Here is a 25,032-nt window from a genome sequence, read left to right as displayed (position 1 = left end):
TCATAAAACAAAAATACTATGCATGATTTTTATACTGGTAACATATTTCAAATATCTAAAGGGGGGTTCTTCTTAGAAAACTGTCCTGTCAAAAGTTGTACTGGGAACATGTTTCAGCCAGGTAACCCTCAGCTCCTAAATCTGTCATACCATCCTATGCCTTGGCTACTTTTTGATCCAGGTGCAATGATTTAAAGCAACCAATCTGAACCAGGGTTCTATAGAACCCTAGGGTTCCTCCAGAAGTCACTAGAAGTTCTTTGGGCTGTGGCTGATTGACGTCTTGCCTAATGGTGCCTGTAAAGTTGGCAAAGCCAGCAGCATAACACCAATTATCTATCTAGCTGTCTGTAAGAAGGGCAGTCTTCTCAATGACCCCAATAGATTGGTTAAGTACAGCCAGCCATAGACAGAACAAAATTCAGAAACCAGCTGAATTTTGATCCACCTATGGGCAGGTTGGTTGTACTGAAGTCAATCTATTGATCACTTCAGTACAGTATTTTTTTCCTTCAAACACTGCTAGCGGCTATAGCCACCAGCAGAGATTATGGTATTCTGACGGCATGGAAATCTCCCACTTGTCAAAATACAATAGACCAGCGGGAGGGATTCCCTTATCAGCACTGACTGTGTAGATGGGTAAATCAAGCAGATGTCTCGATTTTATGCCATGGTTGAAGGAAAAACAATTGCATAATGTATGGCCTGCCTAAAAGTTCACAGTGACCTGTAGATTACTTTTTAGGGTTCCTCTGGTGCGGTAGAGAAAAGCTAGCGCAGACATTCTGTAGGAGATCTAATAGAGCATATGGTACAGTTCTATTCAATAGAAAAGACAGGCTGTTTGTCTAATTTCATATTTCAATGCAAACTACGGTAGCTGGCCTCAGGCTACAGCAGTAAGGCTGGGTAGCAAGACGTGTGGCAATTCTTTTACATTGTTAAAACTGAACTCTAGGCAAACAACTTTTGCCTGCCAAAAGATTCATACTTCTGTTCATTCAGTCCTAAGAGTTACACGTCTATGCCACACAGCAAATCCAGACACATCCAGCACTTACCTCTCCTTTAATTGTCTGGGGTCCCTTGTCGACATGTCCTACCTGGCTTCTTCCCAGTGCTGGGCAGCGGCCGTCTTCATTGGTTGGTATGGAATGACATCCTTCCTGTGCTTGTGGGGAATTTCATTCATTCTGGCCCACAGAATCTGAGCCGGAATGTAAACTGAGCTGTCCATGCGCAGCTCAGTGTGCATTCTAAAAAAAAAGACTGTGAACAGGCAGGTGGGTTTATTTTATTGCAAACGACTGCATGTAAAAAACTGCCTGCTTGCAGCTTTTTAAGTAAAGACTTTAGTTCTCCTTCAACTCGCCTACCTCCCCCATCTCCACTTCCTGTTATAATGGGTTAGATTCAGAATACACATTTACCTGCCCAGCTGATACAGTGTTGTCCTGTAGCAATCCGCTGTTCAACTGTCTGTACCTGTGTCCCACCCTACTTTGGTCCTTTGGAAAGGAGTGGGAGCAGAGGCATTGGAACAAACTGTATTTGCAAATTGAAGCTCCGCTTTAAGGAATACAATGCTGTTATCTCCTAGATTGGAAGCTCTAACGAGCAGAGCCCGTTGGCGCTATATAAATCCTGTATAATAACAATAATAATAATAATCTTCCAATCCTATAGAAAGATGTGATTGAATGGTGGTGCTATAAGTAAATTCACCGCAACAGCCTACATGAAATGTGGTCAAGCCTTTAAGTTGTTTGACAGACACAATAAACATCTTTTTACCCCAGCTTACTAACCAAAGTGTAAAATAGCAGCAGCAGAGGTCATCTCTCCCTAACCCCAAACACCCAAACTCTCTCATATAAGATTTAACATGTTACAGTGATTTCAAAAGTGATTTTCAGTCTGGTGATCCAGTAGCTCTGGCTCCCCTGTACCAGTGAGCGGCTGCTGCAGGGGAGAACAGGGAGCTCTTACAACAGCTGGGCCATGTGAGCCCGAGTGACATCACACTCCAAGGAATCAGAACCATTGTTGAGCGTTCCATTACACAGAACTACAGGATCACGTGACTGGATTGGAGCAAAGTAAAAATTGGTGAGTATCCAGATCTTTTTTATACAGGTTAGGCAGGAAGAGTAGAAGCGGAATAGAATAGTATAGTTAGTTAATACAGTTAGACTTTTCTTAAACTTTAAGGCAATGGGTTAGGATAAATTAAAAACCAGGTGGACCACGCATATATAATCATGTGCATATATACAACACAACTAAAAAAAGTCCCAAATTAGTGAAGGTGCTTGTGCTCAGCTCAATTGCAATATTTTGGTTCATCAATCATCTCAAGAGTGCTACACTGTGCTTGACAAAGTGCCCCACATGGACTATCACTCACCCTTAGGCAATGACCATCTATCTCTAGAGTGGTCTGTAATGCTTTAGGGACAATTCCCAATGTGCCAGTTGTCTCCAGATTTGTGGTTGCCACTAGAATTTTGGAGTGTCACTCTCTCTCTTCGGCCTCATTGGTAAAATGGGTCCTTTCTTCTCTCATTTGGGTGGGTAAAATCAAGCGTTGTATAGTAAAAGGGTCCAGCCACAGGAGTCAGGCAGCACTCCAGTTCATGATGACTTCACCTCGTGATATTTATTTCACATTTCGCAAAATAAATAAAATGTGAAATAATATCATGAGGTGACGTCATCACAAACGCACGTATTGGCTGACACCTGTGGCCGGACGCTTTTACTATACACTGCTTGATTTTACCCACCCAAATGAGAGAAGAAAGGACCCACTTTTCCAATGAGGCTGAAGAGAGAGAGTGACACTCCACAATTCTAGTGGCAACCACAAATCTGGAGACAACTGGCACATTGGGAATTGTCCCTAAAGCAGCACAGACCACTCTAAAGATAGATGGTCATTGGCTAAGGGTGAGTGATAGTCCATGAGGGGCACTTTGTCGAGCACATTGGAGCACTCTTGAGATGATTGATGAACCAAGATATTGCAGTTAAGCTGAGCACAAGCATCTTCACTAATTTGGGACTTTTTTTAGTTGTGTTGTATATAGGCAAATGATTATATTTATTTCACATTTTATTTATTTTGTGAAATGTGAAATAAATATCACAAGATGACGTCTTCGTGAACTGGCCTGCTGGCTGACACCTGCGGCCAGATGATTTTACTAAACACTGCTTGATTTAGCTCACCCAAATGAGAGAAGAAAGGACCCACTTTTCCAATGAAACCGAAGACAGAGAGTGACACTCCAAAATTCTAGTGGCAACCACAAATCTGGAGACAACTGGCACATTGGGAATAGTCCCTAAAGCAGCATAGACCACTCTAAAGATAGATGGACATTGGCTAAGAGTGATAGTCCATGTGGGGCACTTTGTCGAGCACAGTGGAGTACTCTTGAAAGGATTGATGAACCAAGATATTGCAATTAAGCTGAGCACAAGCACCTTCACTAATTTGGGACTTTTTTAGTTGTCTTGAATATATGCACATGATTATATTTATGTGCGGTCCACCTGGTTTTTAATTTATATGCATTGTAGTATTTAACACAAGTATAGGACTGCTGCAAAATTTTTCGTTTAGCTTGGTAATTATAGCACATCCAATATCACATGAGCACATTGAAATAATGGGTTAGGATAATGCACTTCTAATCTCTAATATGTAGCAGTGTGGCTGCACTTTACAAGAGTGCAGTGACTCCAAAGACTCATTATAGACACACATAAAGTGGACTTTGAAAATTGTTGGCCTTAGGGCTAGTTCACAGCACATGCATTCCATTGCTCTTTTTTTTAGCATCCAAAATGCATAGAAAGTAGGTTACATGGTTTTCAATGGCATGGTTCACACCAGTGCTTGCAGGTCCTGTGAGTTCTGGTTCCAGATAAAAAAGGAGAATATGTTGCCTTTTGTCTTGCACAGAACTGCACTGGAACGTAGCAAAATGCATCAAAAACCCCAGTACAGTGGAAAACAAAAACAGAGAAAGAAGAAGAAAATCATCTGGAATACATCCGGAAGCACATGAAAAGCACAACAAAAACGCTCCAGAATACATCAAAAACAAGTTAAAAACGGGTATGAACAAACATATCTGGAACGGATCTGGAGTGCATTTTTGTGACGTGAACTAGCCCTTAGTGTCCCGTGGTTTTCACCACACAGGTCTGAACGTGACCTTAGAAAGATTTCACAAGCATGTTGTTATCCCTCTATTAGCGTTCTTTGTAACTGCAGTACAGCTTTCCACGTGTAAATCATCATACGTACCTGCTTCTGACACAGCTGGTATTGCTTAGACTGTCCTCTGCATACAGTGTTATCAATTCCCAAAACTGTTTGGAGCCTGTGAGAGAAGGACACTCAAATCAAGCAAGAAGGTGACCATTTTGTTTTATAGTGATTACAGATCTCTAAATCTATGGAAACCCTAACAATGAACTTTTCTTTTTTGATCCCTTTTGGTTTGTTGCATATACCTTGAATTGAAAGTGTTTTTTTATTGTTCATTAAGTGCAAAAAAATACCTGCTGACCACGTCAGAAAGTCAGCGCTGCCCTTTGTCCTGTGCACACTTCCGGTGTTGTCTCATGTACAGTAATTAGCCTTCTTAGTTCCTACAGTATCTTGGAACTATAGAATGATTAGCCTTTGTGCTGCATCAATAGAACAATGGGACAAGTCAACAATTAAAGTGGTAGCAATGTTCACGGCGATACACTCAGGTCCATAAATATTGGGACATCGACACAATTCTAACATTTTTGGCGCTATACACCACCACAATTGATTTGAAATGAAATGAACAAGATGTGCTTTAACTGCAGACTGTCAGCTTTAATTTGAGGGTATTTACATCCAAATCAGGTGAACGGTGTAGGAATTACAATAGTTTGCATATGTCCCTCCCACTTGTTAAGGGACCAAAAGTAATGGGACAAATGGCTTCTCAGCTGTTCCATGGCCAGGTGTGTGTCATTCCCTCATTATCCCAATTACAATGAGCAGATAAAAGGTCCAGAGTTAATTTCAAGTGTGCTATTTGCATTTGGAATCTGTTGCTGTCAACTCTCAAGATGAGATCCAAAGAGCTGTCACTATCAGTAAAGCAAGTCATCATTAGGCTGCAAAAACAAAACAAACCCATCAGAGAGATAGCAAAAACATTGGGAGTGGCCAAAACAACTGTTTGGAACATTCTTAAAAAGAAGGAACGCACCGGTGAGCTCAGCAACACCAAAAGACCCTGAAGACCACGGAAAAAACTGTGGTGGATGACCGAAGAATTCTTTCTCTGGTGAAGAAAACACCCTTCACAACAGTTGGCCAGATCAAGAACACTCTCCAGGAGGTAGGTGTATGTGTGTCAAAGTCAACAATCAAGAAAAGACTTCACCAGAGTGAATACAGAGGGTTCACCACACGATGTAAACCATTGGTGAGCCTCAAAAACAGGAAGGCCAGATTAGAGTTTGCCAAACGACATCTAAAAAAGCCTTCACAGTGTTGGAACAACATCCTATGGACAGATGAGACCAAGATCAACTTGTACCAGAGTGATGGGAAGAGAAGAGTATGGAGAAGGAAAGAACTGCTCATGATCCTAAGCATACCACCTCATCAGTGAAGCATGGTGGTGGTAGTGTCATGGTGTGGGCATGTATGGCTGCCAATGGAACTGGTTCTCTTGTATTTATTGATGATGTGATTGCTGACAAAAGCAGCAAGATGAATTCTGAAGTGTTTCGGGCAATATTATCTGCTCATATTCAGCCAAATGCTTCAGAACTCATTGGACGCCGCTTCACAGTGCAGATGGACAATGACCCAAAGCATACTGCAAAAGCAAGAGTTTTTTAAGGGAAAGAAGTGGAATGTTATGCAATGGCCAAGTCAATCACCTGACCTGAATCCGATTGAGCATGCATTTCACTTGCTGAAGACAAAACTGAAGGGAAAATGCCCCAAGAACAAGCAGGAACTGAAGACAGTTGCAGTAGAGGCCTGGCAGAGCATCACCAGGAATGAAACCCAGCGTCTGGTGATGTCTATGTGTTCCAGACTTCAGGCTGTAATTGACTGCAAAGGATTTGCGACCAAGTATTAAAAAGTGAATCTTTGATTCATGATTATTATTCTGTCCCATTACTTTTGGTCCCTTAATAAGTGGAAGGCACATATGCAAACTGTTGTAATTCCTACACCGTTCACCTGATTGGGATGTAAATACCCTCAAATTAAAGCTGACAGTCTGCAGTTAAAGCACATCTTGTTCGTTTCATTTCAAATCCATTGTGGTGGTGTATAGAGCCAAACATTTTAGAATTGTGTCGATGTCCCAAAACAGCACACTAAGTACAAATCATTAAAAACATTTCCTGACACACTGTTTTATCCCCTCAGCTCCTTTCCCTCCTGTTGGGTGGGTGGGTGTCCCAACTTGGGGGGGGGTGTATTGTGGTTTTTGGGGGGTTCAGTGGGTGGTTGGGAGTGGTTTGTAGGGTGGTAGGTGGTAGGGGTTGGCTCACTGGGGTATTTATGATCGGGGTAGGTCAGACCCAGTGGATACCTTTTTCATCTTTGATGTCCCATGTGGAGGGTCCCCCCCATTTCCAGGGGGTGGTGCACCTTGTGATGTTGGATTGTATGTCATATCTCCAGTGTAAATGCCAAATATAAAGTAGGCATTACCCCAATTTGGCTTCAAACGTGTAAAAAAACTTTAAATACGTCTTCTATTCTTGATCTCCCTTATGGTAGCGGGAATTTGGTCGTTTGCAGAAGGAGGGTAAAATTGTTTTTTTTTTCTTTTTAGCTCACAAGCAGTAACAAGGATGTTTCATTTCTGGCTAGATCAACAGGTATTATCTGTACTTACTATGTTACTTATGTAAATACAGTACATCTTATTACCCCCTACCTCCAGTACCACCAGCCCCACAAACAGTTGATTTATGGCAGGTTCACACCGGTACCATTATGCTTTGTTGAGCAGTTTTGCTAAATTCAAGCACAAAGCAAATACAAAGGAAAAACTGTGCTTTGAATAGTGCATGTTTACACCAGTATGCTGCATTGGCGATGCGCGGTACTAAATGTCACCTCAGTGTATCACTACACCGTGTTGTGCTTAGATTTATCCAATTGCCACCCACCCACAGTGCATTTACAGTGGGCGGGTGGCACAGGCAGGCTGGATCACGTACATGTACATCATCCAGCTTTTAGGCTAGGTTCACATCTGTGCGGGTGGTGCGGCTGCGGATCCGTACAAAAATCCGTGCAGCCGCACCACCCGCACAGAGGAGTGCTGACCCCCGGGGGGGTGCCATTAGTTCTAATGGCAAGCCGCCCGCACTGGAAAACGCAACCGTACTGGGAACCGAGGTTCCTGTGCGGGCTGCGTTTTCAGATGAAGTGCAGGGACTTCTTCCCTGCGTGTCATAGGGCACGGGAGCCCATTTAAATGAATGGACTCTCATGCCCGCGCAAAATGCAGCCGCAAGGCCGCATATATGTGAACCTAGGGTTAATGGTTTAGGGGCATGCTGCTCTCATGACTGGTGTCCAACAGACCCAGTGGGTTATGACTCCCGGTACCCAGCTGCTATGAGCGGTCCAGGGATCATGTGATTGCTATGCATGATCACAATACATGATCACAATGTCAACAAAGCTGTTATGAATAACAGCTGTGCTTCCTATACAGTGATGTGATTGGCCCACAGCTATCACATGGTACCAGGGCAAATCCCAGCACCCTGTACCATTGATTAGCTGTAACCAATCATAGAATACCGGTATTCGCAGTGGCTAAATGGTTAGCACTTCCTTCTGGCAGTATTAGGGTCATTGGTCCAAATCCCAAACACAGCACCAACTGTCTGGAGTTTGCATGTTCTCCCTGTGCTTGTGTGGGTTTCCTCCCACCTCCAAAGACATGCTGGTAGGTTAATTGGATCCTGTCTAAATTGGCCTTACAATGGATATGTATGAATGTAAGTTAGGGACCTTAGATTGTACACCCCTTGTGGATTAGGGACTGATGTGAATATATATATGTATTTATACACACATGTAAAGCGCTGCGTAAATTGACGGCACTAAATAAGTACCTGTAATAATAATCACAGCTGTTATGAATGTAACCCTTTCATGACAGTTCAAAACATTGCTGTTGCAGTGATCATCATTGTAACAGCAATGCAATCAAAGTTTAACAAAAAAAAAATCCCCGACCACCCCTCCATAGTATAGTGTCATCATGGTGACGCTGAACTATTCTGATGAAAGTATGTAAAGAAAAAATGTAGTAAAAAAAAGAGATAAAAAGGTTTAAAAAATTGAATAAACATTATTTAAATTGTTTTTATTTATTTATTTTTAACACACTGTCACCAGTCAGTGTTCCTGATCACCGCCAGCCGTCATTTGATGATGATGTACTGCACTGGTGACAGTATGTGGAAAACATACTTACAGCCTATCCTGAAAATATTTAAAGGGTTTGTCCGCCATTTTAACCCACTGATGTCGGTGTTACACATATATTCAACGTCGATGGGCCTTCTTCATAGGCGCCACGTATATGTGTGCTGGCATTTGTGCTGGAAGTACACTCACAGCATGGAGACCGAGCGATCTCCAGGTCTCGCACTAACCATCGGCAGATGGAAGAACCATCTCCCAATCACATGATTACTATGATAACTTGTGATTGGCTATCACAGTGAACACTCTGTAAAACCTGCCTCTGTATCCTCTTTTTACTCGCCTCACTCTCTACTCTCTTTTTCTTACCCGCTACTGATACAAAAAACAAATACATACACATATATGGTATCACCATGAAAGTGAGAAGCAGGGGGTTGGGGGGATATTTTTTTGGTGGTAGGTCATGATAATGGCAAGAAAACGTTGAAGTTTAATTTTTTTTTTTTACTATTTTGGGCTAGGTTTCCTTTATAGTGTTACTAAACCTACAACAGTAAAATCAGTCTTTATATGCAGTAAAGCATGCTTGTTATACTCATTGTGGAACCTAAGGGGTAAATCTTCTGCATGATGCAAAATGGATGTTTAATCCCATCTTCTCTGATCCTCCCCTTCTTTCACTGTCCCTGACTCATCTTTTACTAGAACAGAGCCTTGGGAGCAAGCCGCACATGCTCAGTTTAGTGTGTACCGCTAAAGGGTTTTTTTATTCCTTGGGAGAGAGCATGTGATCATCACAGGGCCAGACAGAGGGTCAGGGGTCCTCTGTCACAAGACTGCTCTAACTGCTGATGAGAAAAGGTATTTAGCAGTTTATATCTACTAAAAAAATTGCACTCCCATGTTCCATGTACTGTGGAAGACCAGATAGAGTGAATGCAGAGTGCTGGGTTTAGTAACACTTTAATAATAAATAATGTATATATCAGTAGATATCCACTAACATTTACTACCACAAAAAGACTCATTTTATCTTGAAAAAACAGATATAATTTACCTGGATAAGTAGATGTGATAATATGTACAGTTCTAATACCGCATGCCAAAGCTGCAAAACTGTGTTCAAGTATTAAGATTGGTTTTACCTTCATTAAGGGGTTAAAACACTATATACAACAGCATCACCATATCCTTTATTATAAAGTGAAGTGTCTCTTCTACTAACATACCTGTAGGCCCAGGGGCGGACTGACAATTCATGGGGCCCCCCGGGCAATAGGGGATCATGGGGGCCCTGTGTCCTTGCCCAAACTCAAAAAAGCCTATAAAAAAAAGGTACCAGAGGCATCTTATGGGGCTCCCTACTGACACTGGGCCCTCGGGCAGTGCCCGAGTTTCCAAATGGTCAATCCGCCCCTGTGTAGGCTATTTTCACAATGACAGAAGCTGAAACACAAGAAGAAAGAGCATATTGCAGTCATAATGGTTGTTCTGTCCTAGTGAAAAGCTAGGATAGATCCATGAAAAGCTTTTGTAGTTTTCCTGTCATTTAAAAAATATCCTACAGGTATGGGCAGCACAGTGGCTAGTGGTGAGCACCTCTGTCTAGCAGCACTGGGGTCGTTGGTTCAAATCTCAACCACAGCGCTACCCGCCTGGAGTTTGCATGTTCTCCCTGTGCCTGTGTGTGTTTCTTCCTACACTCCAAAGACATGTTGGTAGGTTATTAAAATGTGAGTTAGGAACCTTAAATTGTAAACACATTGAGAGCAGGGCCTGATGTGAATGTACAGTAAAGCACTGTGTACATTGAAGGTGCTATAAGTACATAAATACAGTAAATGTGTATGTTAGTAAAAAAGAAGCATAGTTTTAAAATCCAGTTAGCTTAGGGTGAAGCTATTGTACATAGTGACTACATATGAAAGAAGAAGAAATATAAAAAACAGACTAAAGCTCAACCTCAATGTATTAAAATCGAATGTATCCCCAAGTATATATATATATAATGTAAGGGACCCGGCAATTAGCCTGACACATGTAATTTTATGTACTTATATAGCATTGTTAATTTATGCAGTGCTTTACGTATATATTGTACATTCACATCAATCCCTAACCTTCAAGGTGGTGCACAATCTAAGGTCCCTAACTTACATTCATACATACTAGGGCCAGTTTGGACAGGGATTAATTAACCTACCCACATGTCTTTGGAGCGTGGGAGGAAACTGGAGTACCCAGAGGAAACCCACACAGGCACAGGGAGAACATGCAAACTCCAGGCAGGTGGTTCCGTGGTTGGGATTTGAACCGACGACCCCAGTACTGCCAGGCATTTAGCCACTGTGCTGCCCAAACATATTACTTTATTAAAAACCTAGAACCTAGAACATACAAAAACCCACTGTCTACCTAATAAAGAATAAATAATAATAAATATTATTAAAGAAAAACAACCATGGCAGCTGCAGGGAAAATAATATAGAACAATCCCCAAGAGAAGACAAAATTGTACAGATCAAAATATTAACCCCTTCACGCCTAAGGGTAAAACAAATCTTAAAGCCTAAGTAAAATTTTACAACTTTGACATGTGTTTGTAAAACCTTACATATCATCACAACTACTTTGTACATCCAGGTGAATTATACCTTGTATTTTTCAGGGCAAATTGGGCTTTCATTTGGTGGTACATGGTAATTATTATTATTATACAGGATTTATATAGCGCCAACAGTTTGCTCAGCATTTTACAATATGAAGGGAGACAATACAGCAACAGTACAGTTCAATACAAGAGGGTTAGGAGGGCCCTGCTCCTTGGAGCTTAAAATCTAAGAGGGAGGGGCTGGATATCTCCTGATTTTTTTTTTATTATCAAAGGAAAACTGGCCCAAATTAGTAAAAAAAATTATTTTTTTTTAATTTAGCTGTGTGTTTCTTGTTACTACCATAACCTACCACCAAAGAACCCAAAAATTTTCCAGCTCTTGATGATCGCAGCGAAACCTTTATATGTGTATATTATTTGTTGATTGTGCCTGTACTACAGCCCAGAAACAATAGTGCGCATTTTGTTTTTTGGGGGTTTTTTTTGTACCTAAAACACAATGACACTAACTGACATTGACACCAATTTAGAAAAAAAATCCTGATCTTTGACCCTGACCTTGACCCAAACACTAACCCTGGCACTGAACTAGATCAAACCTTGATCTAGGTATTTTTTCTTTATTTTTTCTCTTCTTTTTTTAATATTTATTTATTTATCTTTTTATCTTTTTTTTTTTTACAAACAGTTTTGTTTTTTTTTTTCTTTGCAAGGAGATGGAGAGATACAATGTATTTCTCTCCTCCATTCAGAAATAAAAAAAACAAGGGGGGCAGGCTTCACAGTGACTGATCACTGTGATAGCCAATCAGAGGCTATCACAGTGATCATGTGACCCGGAATCGGAAGCCCCAGGTCCCGATTGTTAGAACGGGACCCGGGGCTTTCGGTGACACCCCAGAATTTGTGCTGGGAGTTCGCTGTGTGGCGTGCTCCCAGCACAAAGACAGGTACAAATATGCGGCCTGTCTTTTTGACGGCCAGTAGTATTGAAAGTCTGTACATGCAAAAGTATAGAGCACAAAGAGTCAGGTACGCACAAAGACAGGTACGCAAATATTTGGCCCAACGGAAAAAATCCCAGATCTGTGAGGCCACATATTTGTGTGATGTTGGCGTGAAGGAGTTAACACATATATATACCCCAGTGGGGGGCATAATCCATGTAAACTGAATCACATGAATGAAACCTTTCCTCCATAATAGTATAAAAAATGGGCCACAGTATGTGGCTGAATATCATTCAGAGTCCATGGAAAAATCCTATAGGAATTGTATGGAGTGTTTTTTTTAAAAAGGTGAATTAACCCTTTTACCCAATAGCGCAGGGGTGGGTGACCTCGTGGTTAGGCTACAACATCTTAAGCTACTGTAAGACTGATCGTGGAGACTGGAGTGCCAAGGTTGCCCATCTTTTCCCTAGTGGATCAATTTAAAGAGAACATCTCACAGCTGTACAGGAAGTAAATGGCTCCTGGAGACCAAATATGACCATAACCAAAACTGTGCTACGTTGACGCAAGTACACCAGCTCACTGTAGTATTGAAAGTCTGTAGATGCAAAAGTATAGAGCAGAAACAGTCACAGTGTAGACCCCAAACCACTTACCTCTGGCGTAAGCAATGTCTTTCGCGAGACATCACTCCCCCTCCACAGGTTCGAGAACAAGTAGACCAGGAGCTCCATTCACCCCACCACTCAGTCACATCTTCATCCCACACCTCACTGCTGTCCTGACAAGACCAGAGAGCATCAGCAAACAGCACAACACCTCGGTAACAAAGGCACATAAAAAATAAAGCAACTCAGAAGCAACTCAACCTTGTAATATTATGTTATAACAATATTTTGTACATACATGTAAAAAAAAAAGAAAACATAAAAAAGCATGTAATAGGAAATAATATACTAAATACTATTAATGCATGTACAGTATTAACCAAAAACAAGTACCACAATACAGGGTCATGAAAGGGTCCTTTAAAATGACACCCTGTTAACAGAAAAAAAAAACAAAACCATGACTGCCAATAAAACAGGAGATCTAATACGTACCTTTATTACTGGTAACCTATGATCTGTTCAAGAGAAAATCTCTACTTAAGTCCACTGAGAAACCAACACTTCCGTTAATGTCGAACTCCCTGGTCTCCTACTACACTCTGATTACTCCCTCTGACCTCCACATTACTACAGGTCACAGTTGTGACATGAAGGTCGGCAGGAAGAACCATTGAGCACTGCAGAGGAAGATCAACACTCCCAGAAATGTCGGTTTTGCAGTGTTTGGAGCCCAGGTGACCAACTCTACCCAATGTGTTAAGCTGGCCATAGATCGAAACTCGACCGGTTCGGCAGGGACCAGTGGAGATTCGAACCATCTACTGTATGGGCAGGCTGATTGTACCCAATTTGATTATTGGGTGCAACCAGCAAGTCGGATTTTACATGCAACTACTGCCAGCAGTTATAGTCTCTAGCAATATTCACTATGTTCTCCCTTCAGAGACGGCTCCCCCCGGACCCCCCTTGGGAGGGATTCCATCATCAACACTGAGTGTGTTGATGGGCAATTTTCTTTCCTGCAACCCATGGCTGTAGTTCCTAGTGAACTTCAGTGGAGGATTTCTCTTGAATGAAGCAGCTTTTGGCAGTAGGAAAGGTACTCTTTTCTTTTGCAAGTAGCCTTGTCTTGGAATGTTTTGGGGTTTTTTTGCCCATTCAGGGCAAGGTGACAAAATCTCATGAAAGCTCATGTCCGCCATTTAGTGGTCTCTGCGAACCCTCTTCGTTTTCTTCCAATCAACCTGACCTCCTCAATCCCTCCCCTAACTGCTCTCGCCACCAAATTATGACCTACTAATGTCCACCACACTGATAACTTCAGCATAAGAAGTATTTTATTCTCAGGAATTCTATTCATACTAGTCTTGCTCCTACCTACAATATATTTAAATAGCCTCTTGAAAATACCTCTTCTGGTCTGCTTTTCCATCTCTATTTTTAAGCTAGTCACTCACTACCCAATAATTCCAAGCCAACAGCCTCTACCATCACCCCAACCTAATGTGCCCCCACCTACCTCTAAGGCCTTGCTCACACAAATGTGTTGCCTTATATTTTCAAACACAGCAAAATGCATGAGCAATGGAAAATCTTTTGTTCTCAATAAGACCTTCTCACACCAGTACCTTGTGCTGCAAAGCATTGTGAAAAAGTCCTGTATGCTGCATCGTGGGTGCATTGTTATGCATTTTGCATCAAAGGAATTCTATCACTGTTTAACAATAAATAAATAAATGGTGCTTCTTTTCCCTAACAAAATGATCGTTCCTCCTGTATACAGCCCTGTGTTCGTCAAAACAGGGCTCTAGGTTGTGATTCGACACAGCCGGTCAGCAGGTCCCTGCCATGGATCAGTGGACGGGATCTGCTGAAAATCTCCAGCAGTGTCAAATCACATGGGAGTATGTGGGCAGGGGTGCTCACACGCTCCCGAAACCCGGGCACAGGCAGCGACGTACAGGTATGTCGCTGTGCCTGTAGGAGCTGCCCTGACACAGTATATGTACTGCAGCAGGTTGGCAAATGGTTAAAATGTAACTAAAGGCACAACATTTTTTTTATTCTGGATAGAGTAAGGGAGGGTTATACTTGAAGGCACCTAAATTAGGATTTAATATAGAAAAAATACATAAAAAGTTGCTACCTGCACAGAATAAAATGAATACTTACCTCTTCCACACAACCTATCTTCGCTTTTTTGAAGAGCTAAGTTTGCTAAAGAATCTTCGGTATATGACTCTTCCAGGAGTGTTGGATGCGTGGTCCCTTTGGGCACACTATGGTTTCATCTGTAGGTTCCTAGATCACTACACTTCATAATTATGAGGTGGGGCAGATGGACAGAACAACAGCATATAGCAAAGGACCATGCATCCAAAACATCTGTATGTGTGTCAGATGTTGAGGATTCTTCAGCAAGCTGATGTCTTCATGAGAGCAAAGATCGGCAGCATGGACCACAAGATGTAGCTGCTGGCAGGGCACAGGCTTTTCTACTTAGAGTGTGGCTACTTTCTGAAGAAAATGAACTGTAAGACTTTGAACAAAATTTGTTTTAATGCACCTGGAATGTATTTAGATCATTTAACACTTTTACCACCGCCGATAGACGCCATATGTTGTGATGGCGGGGGGGTTTTACATACACTCAGCCATCTAGCGTGTGTAAATCAGGCAAGCCGACTGTCAGCTGTCAGATGGAAGTGACTCAGCAAACTCCTGTAATTTCTGCCACCTTGTGTGCCCCTGCCATGTTTCCTGGGCTCTGTGCACCCATAGGTGGATCTAGGACAAGCATAGCAGGAGTCACCAGGTAGAGGGAAGGGAGATCACTGATCTCCCCTTCCTGCTAATGACCTAGAAGCAACATGTAAACGATCTGCTCTCCATTAGCTTCATGCTGATGCCTAATTAAAGAGAACATGTCACCCCCAAAAAAAACATTACATAGGGGACCCCTCACCCCCGTACACACACAGCAAAGAGGGAGCAATAATTCTAAAGCCAATATTTACAGATAACTCTAAACTGATGACCTGCGGGGGGCTTTTCAAACATCGCCTATGAAAAATAAAGGGTATCAAATTTTGTCACTGTTTCACAGGCGCACACAATTTTAAGCTTTGACATGTTGGGTATCTATTTATTCGCTGCAACTTCATCTTTTATATTTCACCAAAAAATTGGTTAATATTTTGATTAATGCGTCCTAAAATTAACATTAGTGTAGTTCTTACTTCACTAATGTCACGTGACATAAAAAATTGGAACTACCACTATTTGACTCTCTGGGGTGTCTGCTGTCAGATCACATATAACGTTTGGGGGTTTTAACTAATCTTCAGGCATAAACTGATTTGGAAGACGTTATCACGCACGGCGGTGTGAATACAGCTTCCTATGTAACTATACTACATATTAGTGTATTGAAAACCTATACTGCTGCATGTGCTTATGATTGTTTGCTGCAACTTAGCACCAGTACAATGTGAGTGCTTTTAAATCTGCGATATGAATAAAGGTGGTTTTAAAGGTAATACACTATTGAGTGTTTTTTTATGAGGTTGGCTGGAGTCTTACATGGACAGTGTCTGGAAGATTGGATGTGGAGGAAAACCTTGATGCACAGGAGTGTATCCAGCTTAAAGTGTTACTAAACCCACAATTGGTAACTCACTGTGCAACTGAAACCTCCGCATTGTGTAAAAAGGATGTTTGATCCTGTCTTCTCTGATCCTCCCCTTCTTTTACTGTCCCCAATCATCTTCTGATAGAACAGAGCCTTGAAGGCAAGCTACACATGCTCAGTTTAGTGTGTATTGCTATAGAGGTTTTTTTTTTCTTGGGAGAGTGCATGTGATCAGCACAGGGCCAATCACCACTGTGCAGAGGTCAGGGGTCCTACACCCTTATAGAACAGTTGGGGGAGAATGAAAATTCCTTCTACAAGCTTTAACCAGTGCTCTGCTGGACACTGATAGAAGTCACAGACTGCTATATACTGTTGATGTGAATAGGTATTTAGGAGTTTATATTTACTAAAATAATTGAATTTCCATGTTGTGTGTACTGTGGGAGACCAAGTATAGTGAATGAAGGGTCCCAGGTTTAGTAACAGGTTAAGGATTCCAATAGGAGCTGAGGAACATATTAGGACCCTTTTAAAGGAGACACGCTTTTTTGACTTCACATTTCCATTGGGTGAAGAGACAATTGACAGTTCTTTAACAGAGACATGTATGATTTTATTTGTTTTATTTTTCAACTGCATATCTGCAAATTTAGTACATGTATACACATAATTGGTGGCTGGAAAAAGTATAAGAAGCACTATTAAAGACATGGTGGATATATCTTTGATAGAGATGTTTATCAGTTTATTTGATTTTTTTCATTCACAAATATTTGTAATTTTATTTATATTCAATTTTATATGCATTTATGTATGTATGATTGATGAAATATTGGTCTGATAGCAAGTGAAGGATTTAAGGGCACTTTCACACAGGTGTTCCGTATGTCCGTTTTTCATCTGTCCGTTTACGGATGAAAGATGGACACCCATGTATTTCTTTGGACTAGCGGATTTAAACGGATGATCATCTGTTTACATCCGTTAATGTCCGCATCCATCAACATCCGTTTTTTTGAATGGAAGAAAACCCTATTTTTCTGCTGTAAAAAAAATATAACGGACGAAAAACGGATGTAAACGGACAAAAACGAATATAAACAGTCATATGGTTCCTTTTTACATTGGTAAAGAATGTAAAATAATGGATGTAAACTGATGAAAAACGGATGAAAAACAGATGTAAATTAATGAAAAACTGATGTGATGAAATATGGATGAAAAACCAGATGGAAACTGATGAAATACGGATGAAAAACGGATGTAAACTGATGGAAAACTGATATGAAGTGATGAAATATGGATGAAAAATGGATGTAAACTGATGAAAAACGGATGTAAACTGATGTGAAGTGATGAAACACTGAAGTAAGAACCAAGCCATAGTACTTTATTCATATATTATACTGTATATAAGTATATTATATGCAGTGTATATATATATATATATTATTCTTCTATATACTGTAGAAGAATAATCATTATAAAAAGATAGAATGTATACTTTTGGTTACTAGACTTTTTTTATATTATCATGGTTATTTCCACAAGGTAGACAGTTCCATGAATCCAACAGCCTCCTACTACAACATTCTTAAAGGATAAGTTCACGTTTGGGAACCTGTAACATGTTCCTATTACTGCAGCCACTCCCCGACCCACCGCCTCTAATCACAGCGAGCCGGGGATCTTCTCACTGCATTTGCTGTCACAATTTTAATAAAAAAGCGGCCATGCTGGGCTCTGCCCACCTGACCGCATCATTCATTTACAGAGTTCTGTGAACAGGAGAACTCCAAGTACCAGCAGCCTTTGAGGCTGTCGGCTTGTAGTTCTCATTGAACTATCAGGGTGCTGGTACGAGCAGTCCAGCATTGCGCTCGCAATTTGCTGATAGAGGGTGCAACGCTTAGCAGGCTCCTAGTAGAAAAAAAAAATCATAAATGCATATTTTTTTACCGGCAAAGAGATCTGCATTTATTCTTTTTTTATAAAGGTGAACTTATCCTTTAATAATTATTTAAAGAAAATATAAACTATTAATAATTGTAAAAAAAATTTAGAAAAAAGCAGTATTTGAAGTGTCAGTTTATCCAGTCTTTATTTCTGCAGCTCTTAGAGGAGAGAACCACTATATCCACAAGACATGCAAAGAATTTAAAATACAGTTACAGAGGGTCTGACAACAGGGAAAATTCAAAGTCCCAGCAACTAAAGAGCTTTAAATATAAGATTGATCCTACAAAGGTAGAGAGAGATTCTGCTTGAGAGCAGGTCATTTGTCTTCCCCCTTCTTTCTTCTACACTACCCCCAGGCCTGGTGGTGTTAGAAGCTGTAAACCTCTCTTCTAGCTAAAGCGTTTGATCTCCTACTTAAAAGGGACGCCAGCAGTTAAGATGTTCCACCCCTTCACTGCTGGAGGGGCAAGAGCAGAAGGAAAGGATTAGGAAGATGGTGTGAAGTGATAAATGGGGGGATGAGGGAAAAGAAGAAAGATGCTTTGTAAATGTTGACATATGAAACAGCCCATCCACAACCATATTCTTCAATCTGGGATTTCTGAACTCTGAGCGAAGCCCTTCATCTCAGGCAGGCATTCAGAGGCTGGACAGGAAGGGTTAACCTGGGTGGAATCCTATGGCAAAGTGGTCTTTAGCTGCATGGGGGCTTTAGAAAAAAAAAAAAAAACATGTGACTTCTATACTAGGGGTAACTTGAGGTCTTACAATTCAGAAACCACTGAATTTGCAAATTCCTCCCAATTCGGCACATCAAGCGAGAATCTGAAAATTCTGAGAGCATAATATGTGACCCAGTAATACAGAACCTGCGATATGAGAATGTTCTTCCCCCAGGCCAGTCACTCTTTTCATTTAATGATCTGGCTATGTGTGTTTTCCAAGGACTCATATTAGCACATACAGTACAAACTAGATTAATGTTGTCATCTGAGGATAAGGTCCCATTAACCCTGTACTGCAACAAGAGACTGCGAGGAATTGCTCATCATTTCTCTGTAAGGGTCCTTTCACACAGGTGTTCCATTTTTTTCATCAGTTCAGTCACGTTTTTTCAAAAATCAGTTTTCATTAGTTTTTCGTCAGTTTACATAAGTTTTTTCATAAGTTTACATCCATTTTTCATCAGTTTTTTCATCCGTTTTTTTATCTGTTTACATCCATTTTCCATCTGTTTTCCATCCGTTTTCCATCTGTTTTCCATCCGTTTTTCATCTGTTGTCATCCATTTACATCCATTTTTCATCAGCTTACATCAGTTTTGCATGCATTTTTCATCTGTTTACATTCATTTTCCATCTGTTTTCCATCCATTTTTCATCTGTTTTCTTCCGCTTACATCTGTTTTTCGTTTGTTTTCATCCACGTACATCCGTTTTTCAACCGTTCCGGTTTTTTTACAGAAGAAAAATAGGGTTTTCTTCCATTCACAAAAACGGATGTTAACGGATCCATCTACACATTGCACAAAGGTACGCACTAACATGCAAATTACCACGATGTGCAGCAACGCACATTACATTACAGTGTCATCCATTTTAACCAGCATTCCAAAGAACTAAGAGTCGGTTCACACCAGAACGCATTGCGGAAAACCCAACTTCCATGCATGTTCCCCGTACCATGTTCAACATGCATTCCATTTGCAAGTGGGTGTCATTAATAACACCCCAAATGCAGGTCACAAACACAGTGTGATTGCCTGCACAGGATCGCATAGTACAAATGTACCATGCGATCTGGTTGCAGTATGTTTTGATTCAAAATGAATGGGCTGAAATCACACTGCACAGAATTGCATGTGAATCACACAGGAGGATTCACATGCAGTTCACAGGAATCGCACAATGTTCCTGTGCAATTCTTATGCAGTGAACAGGAACTGCACAGCGTTCCTGTACAATTCACATACAGTTCCCAGTGTATACCGGCAAGCAACACGCATGCATTGCCACTGTAAGGCATGCACACATTAACGTGTGTTACTGCAACATGTGGCAATGCATGGGAGAATGTCACCAGCACACCGAGGATCACCAATATGGGTCCAAAAGTTTTAATAAATGATCAAATAGTTACAGCAAGGCAACGTTTCGGAGTCTCACAGGACCCCTTCATCAGGCATGTCACATGCCTGATGAAGGGGTGCTGCGAGACTCAGAAACGTTGCCGTGCTGTAACTATGTGATCGTTTATTAAAAAATTTTGGACCCATATTGGTGATCCTCTGTGTGCTGGTGACATTCTCCCTTGCTGATTCTGTTCAGTTCCAGCCGACAGTCACTACAGCACCCACTTATACACACAGCCATTTTTAACGCAGGAGCGTATGCGTTTGGATTGTACACTTGCATGTGTCAATGCATGTCACAAGCATTCACACATTGCAATGCCATTCAATTTAAACAGCACCCCAACACACTAAGACAACACACAAGCGTTGCTACTGTAAGGGCTGATTTACATCTAATGCATTGCAGGAACGTACGGGTTAAGACATGTGCTACCAAAACTGTGGCAATGCATATGACATGAGTTGATGCATTGCATCGCCAATACACCACAGCAACACACAGGCATTGCAACATGCCGCAACACATGGAAATGCACCATAGTGCGTGGCAGCAAAACTTGGGGGAAATTCTGGTTCATCAGAATCCCAATAGTTCCAAAAGGACCGCATTGACGCAACCCATGTTAAAATGTGACATAATGCACATTAACATACAGGTATAACTGCACATGTGTTCTAAGGACTCTCGCTGAAGTTTGATGTCAGACAACAATTTGTGTTCATGCTCCAAAGAAGCTCCTACTTTTTCTGAGCACTGAGTGACAGCACATCACTCTGATGTGAACAGACTCAGCAGGATAATATGGAAATCTGGTGTTTAGCATTGCACCTCTTCTAGAAACGCACTTCAAATCGCTCAGGTATGAATGGAGGCTATTATTATTTATTTCAGGTACTTATATAGCGCTGACAATTTACACAGCACTTTACATATATATATAGTACACTCATATCAGTCCCTCACCCACAAAAGCTTACAATCTAAGGTCCTTAACTCACATTCATACATACAAGGGCTAAGTTAGACAGGAGCCAATTAACCTGCCAGCATATCTTCAGAGTGTGTGAGGAAACTGGAGTATCTGAAGGAAACCCATGCAGGCACAGAGAGAACATGCAAACTCCAGGCAGGTGGTGCCGTGGTTGGGATTTGAACCAACAACCCTAGTACTGCCAGTTAGAAGTGCTGACCATTTAACCACTGTGCTGCCTAGTGACAGTTTGAACTGATAAGAGAAACAGGAGCATCCATTTAGGCTAGTCCACCCTCTTGCAGATGCACAGCCCTTTTGCAGACGCATGACAGTGTCATTAATCCTGGGAGGCACCCCCACACACCATGCTAACATGCATGCCAAGACGCATGGTAGAACAGTACCATGCATATTGATGCAGTGTGATTTTTCAAAATGGCCAGGCACTTCTTTTGAGCATTTTTTGTGCATAGGGAGCCCAATGATGTGAATGTGCTGCCCTAAGCATGACATGCATAGGTGTGAATGCAGTCTGAAAAGATATATACACATGCACAAGAATATATAAATCAACTTTTTTTAATTTTACAAACACAATCTTTACTGTGTATTCCCTGGGGTGCATTACCTATTTTGCATTACCCATCAATCTGGATACATTTATCACTAGTACTATTGTAAATGTTTTCTAAATAACTCCTAACTTCCTAACTGAAGTACAATATTTACCCAGATGGGTGGTATGATTTCTTTAGCTTTTATCTGTAAGGATATTTTCACCAGCAGAAATACTCCCAGGCACAGGTAGAACAGCTTGATATAAACAACCCAGAATGCATGGCAGGGACACTTCTGCAACCCAGACATACGTGTTTATATACCCGCCAGTTCTTCTGGGTAACTATTTAGGCTGCAAAACTAAAAAAGATAATGACCAGCAGCATGCCCCAGACAGGACAGCTATGCAGATACACATATGATATATAAAGAGAATGTACAGTGCTATACAGACATATAATTATAGACACACACAAACTATGCAGACACATGGCTATTTAAAGTAAACCTGTAGTGAGGAAAAAATGGCGGCTGCCATTACTGAATGCTAGCTGCCTGGCTGTGATGCTGATCTTCTGGCTCCCAACTTTCTGAGTCGATGACCTCAAAAAATAATATTACACCGATCAGGAAATCACAGCAAGTCCTTATATGCCTACTTGTATGTCAGTGGGCTATGATGCCGGTCCTCTGCATTCTATATTCTATATAGAGTCAGTGAACCTGAATACGGGCACAGATCAGCAATTCAAAAGTTCTTATTTGCCTGCTTGTTGAAAAGTAGCAAGTTGTGGTTCTGATCCTCTGGCTTTGATACCTTTTGAGTCACTGACCTGGAACAAGCACCAGGAAAGTCAGAGTTCAGAAAGAAATGCCCATTTGTCACATGCTGGTGAGGGTTAGCAACATGGCCAAGCAACTAGCATTACCAGGACAGGTCAGCAATGGCAAATGTAAGGTTTCTCTTATGACAAGTTGGAGTTCTTTAACTTGCCCTGCACTGCCCATTCACTACTGCTCTGTATACTGAATTGTGCCATATGATAGTTCATACTTACTGTATATACAGTGTAAGGGTAGACTGCACTGTAACTAAGGTGGCTGATGCATGCAACCAGAGTCCTGCCTTCCAGGCTGTGTGTAGCAACAATCCAAAACCACACTTGCAGCATAAAATAGATTTATTTAATTGTCCATCAGACAAAAAAGTTAGTTTGGCTACAGACTTGGGCAACAAACCTTTTGTCAGGCCAAGAAAGACATCTGTCATTCTTGAAACTCTTTCATCTGCTGGACATGTGTGTGTGTATAACTTTACTGTGCCATATGATGTGTAATGTGTGTTTATATATATATATATATATATAGAGAGAGAGAGAGAGAGAGACACACACTGTACTGTTTCATATGGAGCATGTTTACGGGTGCAGGAACCACAGGGAAATTTCGCTTGTCACCGCTGTGTTTTTAAAATGTTGCAGGAACCATTTTCCTGCGTGAAACACAGGCACGGCAGTCTGTTCAAATGAATGGGCTGTCGTGCCCACGCAAATGTGTGTCAACCTTGCCTAAAGGCATCAGTACATCCAGTTCAACCTGTGTGAGTGTATTTGTATGAGTGTGTATGTGATATATATATATATATATATATATATATGCACTGTGCCATAAGGTGTGCAGTGTGCTACATATTGTCCTGTGCCATGTGATATGTGTTTTATGTACTGTGCTATATGATGTGTTTTTATATATATATATATATATATATATATATATATATATATATATATATTAGTGCCATATGGTGTGTATTGTATACTGTCCTGTGCCATTTGACATGTATTTTATAGATTCTGTGCTATATAATGTGTTTTATAGATAGATAGATAGATAGATAGATAGATAGATACTGTACTGTGTCAGAATGTGCGTAAAATATACTGTCCTGGGTCATATGATGTGTATTATATATGTACTGTACCATGTGTGTGGCGTAATATATACTACCATATAATGTCCCATGCCACATGATGTGTATTTTATATATACTGTGCCTTAAAGTGTGATGTATATATATCAGAATATGTGTAAATATACCGGCGTGTGTCATATATATATATAGTGCTGTACCATGTGATGTGCAATAAATATACAGTCCTGTGCCATAATATATATATATATGTGTGTGTGTGTCCTATGAAGTGTCATGAACATCCAGTCCTGGGTCACGATGTGTATTATTTCGGTGACTTTTCCATGCATTGTTCATAGTGCTGTGTGGCGGTGTATATAGTAGGAGCCGCAGTCCATCTGATGGCCATAGTGGTGTCGGTGGTGTTGCGGTGTCAGTCCCCTTCCTTGCTGCATGTCAGTGGCCGGGCGGTCACGTGGTTGAGCGGTGTGGCGCCGGCTGGCTGGCCGGCCGGCCGGCGCTGGAAGAGGTTACCTTAGTGCGGGAGGCAGAGGCAGGGTGCAGGCAGAGGCTGGCGATGAGGATCAGGGTGAGCCCGGGGGGGCGGCGGAGAGAGGCGCACATCCCTGTACTGCAGCTGCGGCAGGAAAAGCCTCGGGACCGGCTGGGGCAGCCCGCTCCCTCCCCGCATGGCCAAGTAATTACAGGCTGTGAGCTGTGTGAGGCTGGGGGAGCTCGGAGCCGGGACAGGGGGAGGGGGAGAGGGGGGCACAGGAGGGACAAGGAGACATGATGGCTCAGGGGAGGGAGGGAGGTGGATGATAAGGGGGACCTGCAGTTTTGGATGGATGGAGGGGGACATTGGGGGGGCTGATGCAATATCATGGGGGGGAGAAGACAGACCAGAGGAGATCATTATAGAGGGGAGCAGATCTCATCTCATCTGGGCAGCTGCATGGAGTTTGTACATTGACTACCTGGAGGGATCCCTCCCACAAACCACAAGAAGTGTAATGAAAGGCAAACCTTTTTCTTTTATTGTGAACAGAGTGGGGAAGGGTTAGAACCTCTGGCAGGTTTTTATTGCTGTGTCTTCATATCCCCCCATGTGTCCTGTCACCATTGTCCATGAGACAGCAAGGGGGGGAGATCGCACACCTTGGGCCCCATTCACACCTGCACATGGTTTTTTTTACCC

General features: G+C 41.6%; 1 protein-coding gene across 2 annotated transcripts in view; it reads right to left on the bottom strand.

The window, feature by feature from the left end:
- LOC149467528 (ADAMTS-like protein 2) overlaps window positions 1–24,534 on the bottom strand; it is a 105,265-nt gene extending 80,731 nt beyond the window's left edge. The window contains exons 1-3 of one of the 2 annotated variants that reach the window (XM_089671493.1): window positions 24,369–24,534; window positions 12,709–12,833; window positions 4,322–4,397 (exon numbers count right to left, since the gene is read on the bottom strand). In XM_089671493.1, the coding sequence (XP_089527619.1) occupies window positions 4,322–4,397; window positions 12,709–12,833; window positions 24,369–24,458 (291 nt within the window). In that variant the 5' untranslated portion in view covers window positions 24,459–24,534. The remainder of the gene's footprint in view (window positions 1–4,321; window positions 4,398–12,708; window positions 12,834–24,368) is intronic. The other variant, XM_089671492.1, reaches the window with a different exon arrangement.
- Between the last annotated feature and the right edge of the window lie 498 nt (window positions 24,535–25,032).

The sequence above is a fragment of the Staurois parvus genome, unplaced genomic scaffold (genome assembly GCF_062004578.1).
Source record: "Staurois parvus isolate SC_StPar_1 unplaced genomic scaffold, SC_StPar_1.0 ptg000106l, whole genome shotgun sequence".
NCBI lineage: Eukaryota > Metazoa > Chordata > Amphibia > Anura > Ranidae > Staurois > Staurois parvus.
Note: the sequence above shows the minus strand (reverse complement) of the source record. Positions and strands in the feature narration are given on the sequence as shown.